This window comes from Gastrolobium bilobum, unplaced genomic scaffold, assembly GCF_033153095.1.
Source record: "Gastrolobium bilobum isolate Gb01-03AN ecotype WA unplaced genomic scaffold, APGP_CSIRO_Gbil_v1 utg10095, whole genome shotgun sequence".
Lineage (NCBI taxonomy): Eukaryota > Viridiplantae > Streptophyta > Magnoliopsida > Fabales > Fabaceae > Gastrolobium > Gastrolobium bilobum.
The window spans coordinates 21,639-27,355 of NW_026898160.1; the positions used below are offsets into that span (position 1 = coordinate 21,639).

A 5,717-nucleotide genomic window follows, 5' to 3' on the forward strand; every position below is an offset into this window, starting at 1 on the left:
GTGCATCAGCATGTAAGGAGTTGTTTTAGATTAACTAATGATTTTAAATTCGAGTCTTGAATATGCAGTTGTATTAAAAACTTGGTAGAAATAGACTTACGGTCCTTGTGATCCTCCTCGGCTTGACTGGATTAATCAATTAATTGATGAACCGTGAAAAAATAAGAAATAAAAAATAAAAAAGCAGTGTTACTCGGATGTCAGAGCAACTTAACTATATTAACTTCTAGCACTCTTCACTAGGTGAATCTTATAACTCTCCATTCAAATTGGACAATCAGATAACAACCACACACCTTGATTGCCAGGGTACAGGGAAGGTCACTCCCTCTCCATTCTATTTAATATCTCAACCTTATAAACACAGACAAGTTAATAAGCCATAAACCCCTACTTAATTCCATTCACCCTTCTTCCCTTTCAACACAAACACCCTTCTTCAAAAACCTTAGCTTTCTCCTTCCCATCATGTAAAATGGCCAAGATTCCATTTGAAAATATGGGTTGCATTCTAACAATCTATCTTCTTTTCGGCATAATGTTCTCAACAAATGCTCAATTTGTTGAGAAGACTTATCTCATTCAAATGGATAAGTCAGCAATGCCAAAAACCTTCTCCAATCACCTTGAATGGTATTCTTCAAAAGTGAAATCAGCACTGTCCACATCTCTAGAAGCTGATATGGACAATGAAGAAAGAATAATTTACACTTACCAGAATGCTTTTCATGGAGTTGCAGCCAAATTGAGTGGAGAAGAAGTTGAGAAGCTAGAGGCTGAAGAAGGTGTTGTGGCCATATTCCCTGATACAAAGTATGAGCTACACACAACAAGAAGTCCCAAGTTCCTTGGGCTTGAAACAGCACAAAGCACTAACATCTGGTCAGAAAAACTAGCTGACTATGATGTTATAGTGGGAGTGTTAGACACTGGAATTTGGCCAGAGAGTGAAAGCTTCAATGATACTGGCATGAAACCAGTACCTGCTCACTGGAAAGGTGCCTGTGAGATAGGACCAGGCTTCAGAAAACATCACTGCAATAAAAAGATTGTGGGGGCAAGAGTGTTCTACCATGGATATGAAGCAGCAACTGGTAAAATTAATGAGCAAAAAGAGTATAAATCACCAAGAGATCAAGTTGGTCATGGCACTCACACTGCAGCTACAGTTGCTGGCTCTCCTGTGCTTGGGGCTAACCTTCTAGGCTATGCTTATGGCACAGCAAGAGGAATGGCACCAAGAGCAAGAGTTGCAGCTTACAAAGTCTGTTGGATTGGTGGGTGCTTCAGCTCAGATATTCTGTCAGCTATTGATAAAGCTGTAGCTGATGGAGTGAATGTTTTATCCATCTCTTTAGGTGGTGGAGTCTCCTCTTATTACCATGATAGTTTATCTGTAGCTGCATTTGGAGCAATGGAGAGGGGTGTTTTTGTTTCATGTTCTGCTGGAAATGCTGGACCTGACCCTGTTAGCATCACCAATGTGTCACCTTGGATCACAACAGTGGGAGCCAGCACAATGGATAGAGATTTTCCTGCAGATGTTAAGCTTGGGAATGGACAAAATGTTACTGGAGTTTCACTCTATAAAGGGCAAGGTATGCCATCAATTAAGAAACAATACCCTTTGGTATACTTGGGCAGTAACTCAAGCAGCCTTGATCCAAGATCTCTGTGCTTGGAAGGGACTTTGAATCCTCAAGTGGTTTCAGGAAAGATTGTAATTTGTGACAGAGGCCTTAGTCCTAGAGTGCAAAAGGGTCATGCGGTGAAAAGTGCAGGAGGGGTGGGAATGATTCTTACAAATACTGCAGCTAATGGAGAAGAGTTGGTTGCAGATTGTCACCTTCTTCCAGCAGTTGCAATAGGAGAGAAAGAAGGGAAGGAGCTCAAACATTTTGTCTTAACAAATAAAAATGCCACTGCAACTCTAGATTTTCTTGGAACAAGGTTGGGGATTAGACCATCTCCTGTTGTAGCAGCATTTTCATCAAGAGGGCCTAATTTTCTCACCCTTGAAATTCTGAAGCCTGATTTAGTAGCTCCTGGGGTGAACATTCTTGCTGCGTGGAGTGAAGTCATTGGTCCATCAAGTTTGCCAACAGACCAAAGGAGAGTGAAGTTCAATATACTCTCTGGAACTTCAATGTCATGCCCACATGTGAGTGGGATAGCAGCATTGCTCAAGGCTAAGCACCCAGAATGGAGTCCAGCAGCTATAAAATCTGCCTTGATGACAACAGCTCATGTTTATGACAACACCATGAACCCTCTAAGAGATGCCTCAACTGCTGAACCTTCAAGTCCTTATGATCATGGTGCTGGACACATTAACCCCATTAGTGCTCTTGACCCAGGTTTAGTCTATGACATTGAGCCACAGGATTACTTTGAATTCTTATGCACACAGAAGCTAACTCCAACTCAGCTTGGAGTTTTTGCCAAATACTCAAACAGATCTTGTAAACACTCTCTTGCCAATCCAGGGGACTTGAACTACCCAGCAATATCATTAGTGTTTCCTGAGAAAACTTCCATTTCAGTTTTAACAGTTCATAGAACTGTCACCAATGTTGGCCCTCCTGTTTCTAAATACCATGTTGTGGTGTCACCATTCAAAGGTGCTTCTGTTAAAGTTGAGCCAGAAACCTTGAATTATACCAGAAAAAACCAGAAGCTATCTTACAAGGTTACCTTCACAACAAAGTCTCGGCAAAAAACACCTGAATTTGGAGCTCTGGTATGGAAGGATGGTGTGCACAGTGCGAGAAGCCCCATTGTGATAACATGGCTGCAACCAATATGAATTTCACCGGGTCTACTTACAAGTTCAGTAGTATGTCTTTATTGCAATAGACAAATCTTCTGTACTAGGAAAGCTATTATTATATGTATTCAATAATGATCTAGCATGCCTCATTCTCCACCTTAGAACTCCAGCAACATCATCCACATAGAATTCATATGCAGTTTCAAAGTTGCAGAATGCTTAAAATGTCCAACAAATGTGAGTTACTGCTTTAGTCTCAAATATTGTGGTTACATTAGCTCTTTTTTGTTTCACTACTGTTATATATTAAATTCTCAATCATTTATGATACTCTTATATAGTATCAGAGGGATCTGTATGCTATAATGTTGAAAAAAATATCACATGGTCATACGGGAAATCATAATCATACAAAGGTAAATTAATTGTGATAAAAGGAGAGAAAAAAAATATTAAAATAAGTAATTACAAAATCATAACCGTTGATTCATTTTTGTATGGTTGTGATCTTTCCACGTGAACATGTTATAACTTTTTTTAACATGAGAAAATCTATTTCCTTATCAGACTATCGCTATTCATTTGCCAAAGGAATTAAACAATGGGAAGATGATGTGCGTGTTAAAGAACACAATCAACCCTAAAACTTAAAGTTGTCAAGTGAATGCCTTTTTAATTGTTTTTTATAATTCTCTAATACATCCCCTCGCACAAAAGTCTATCGAGTTTGAAAAATCGACGATATATCAAATCTGTACTTGTATTAAGAAAATCCATAATATTATACTTTTTCAAAAAGAGATCTATTTATTTTATGTTGCATAACATAATTATCTTTATGCAATAGAGACAAGATAGTGCGGTTCACTATTTTTTCTTTTTAAAAAAATAAAATAATAGACCACACTACCTTGTCTCTATTGCATAAGATAATTATCTTATACAACATAAGATAATTATTTCCCTTTAAAAAATCATTTCAACATAAAAATTAAGTAATGTTACATGGGAGGACTTATATTGACAAACTATTTTTCTTACAAACTACATTAAGTCTGATTGGTCAGACTTCAATCAAGAGTGTATGACTGGTCAGACTTAGTGTAGTTTGTAAGAAATTTTTTTTGTCAATATAACCTTGTTACATTTATGATTTCATATTATATTTCTCTAATAAAATATAAGCATTTAATTAATAGAGGGATTCACATTTACTTTCCAGCTATTTCTTTGGTTCTTCACCTATCCCTCGTGTGAATTCATTTTGAGTAACACAACAAACTCCTTGAATGTGCATGTGTCAATTACAGAATAGCTGGCCTCATGAAGAATATGTGGTCCAAAGTACTACTACTGAGATTACTAGTCATTAATATTTAGTTCAGGTTTCGATATAAGCAGTAAACAGTTCACCTGCATATGGACAGGTTCAATAAAAACCATTTTTCATTTTTTTTTTTTATATCTGGAAAGTAAGAGCATGGTTTGTGGATGGTATCCGACAACCATGACAATAATTTAATACCTACTCAGTTGAGGAACCCAGAATCCAACAAGAAGGGAAGAAAGATTTAAAAAAATAAAAATAGAATAGAATGCTTCTTCATCCAGAAAAGACGAAAAAAATGAACTACATATTTGATTTCATATCAAGATGCAAAAGGTAACAACAGATATTATTGTTTTGGGTATATAAGTGGCACTCATTGCTAAGCCAATTCATTTGAGTCATTTCCTCACAAATAAACGATCTAGCCTAATAAAAAGGCTAATATATTTAAGGGAGATCTTTAGTTTTTTAAATCTAATTTAGGGCTTATACCATATTATCATAGGATTTGTTTTTTCTACAGTAAATAATTTATCTACAAAGAGCTCAAAACGACGTCGTTTTGAGACGGAAATCAAGGTGTTTTTGTAATTATAATTTATTTCAGATTATAATAGTCTTTTTCATTATTATTTTTTTATTTTCAACCCAAAATGACGTCATTTTGAGAGCGAATGTAGATAACTTATCTACATTCACTTTAAAAACATTAAAGTCATTATCATATCACACTAGATTTAAAATATTTTACACATATTTAATTTTTTTTTAAACTAAAATATAACTCAATACAGCTGATTTACACCTCTAATTACGAGTATCTGTATATATTTTAATAAATTGATTACATATTCATCGATTTGAAATATCTTTGCATATTTTTTCAATTGTTGTTGCATTTTCAATTACCACTCTTTATTGTTAGATTTCTGTTATCAACTGCCACAATGAACTCCATGATTGGAAAGCTCAATCTTAAATAAAAAATTCTTTATAAAAGAGAGTTTCACCCCACATGTACGTATTTGGGAAATCATAATTTCCTTGTTATCATTATACACACATCACTCTTTTGGCCCTCTACCTCTCATGCACAATGATATACCATTACCTACCATCATCTCATCCATAAAACACCATTAGCCCAAAAATACAACATCAATATTTCATATCTGATATCAAAAATTTCTCATAGTTAATTTTATGGGATGTAATGGATTGAGATTTCAAAAAAAATTAATGGATTATTTTTGGACAAAAAAATTCATTAGTATTCAATTAGGATTTTAAAGGATTGAAAAAAAGTAACGTGATATTTGATTAGGATTTTAAAAGATTATTTTAGAGTTCGTCCAAATCTGTCGCTATTCAATCAGGATTTTAAATAAAGGAAAAACAATCTTGTGATATTCAAAGATCTGACGATTTTAATGGATTTTTTATTAATGTGGATTTCGTGAGACTTTTTAGTGAGAAATATATATAGGATTCACAATCTCACCGTACTCCCTAAGATTTCCTTAAATTTCTCTAGTGCAGTATCTTCTTATTCCTTTGGCTGGTTGACCCGCTCGAAACTGGATTTTGCCATGGGAGCTTCGTCAAGACTCAAAATAA

The 5,717-nt window shown here is 35.1% G+C and overlaps 1 protein-coding gene across 1 annotated transcript; it reads left to right on the top strand.

The window, feature by feature from the left end:
* The first annotated feature begins 475 nt into the window (after positions 1 to 475).
* On the top strand, positions 476 to 2,871 carry LOC133313372 (subtilisin-like protease SBT1.3). Its single transcript, XM_061514735.1, has one exon. It carries the CDS (start codon positions 476 to 478, stop codon positions 2,804 to 2,806), a length of 2,331 nt encoding a protein of 776 aa, XP_061370719.1. The 3' UTR covers positions 2,807 to 2,871.
* Positions 2,872 to 5,717: the final 2,846 nt, after the last annotated feature.

Bases quoted from the DNA above. Each gene is read 5' to 3' on its own strand.
- LOC133313372 (XM_061514735.1), top strand. From the start codon at position 476: ATGGCCAAGATTCCATTTGAAAATATGGGTTGCATTCTAACAATCTAT.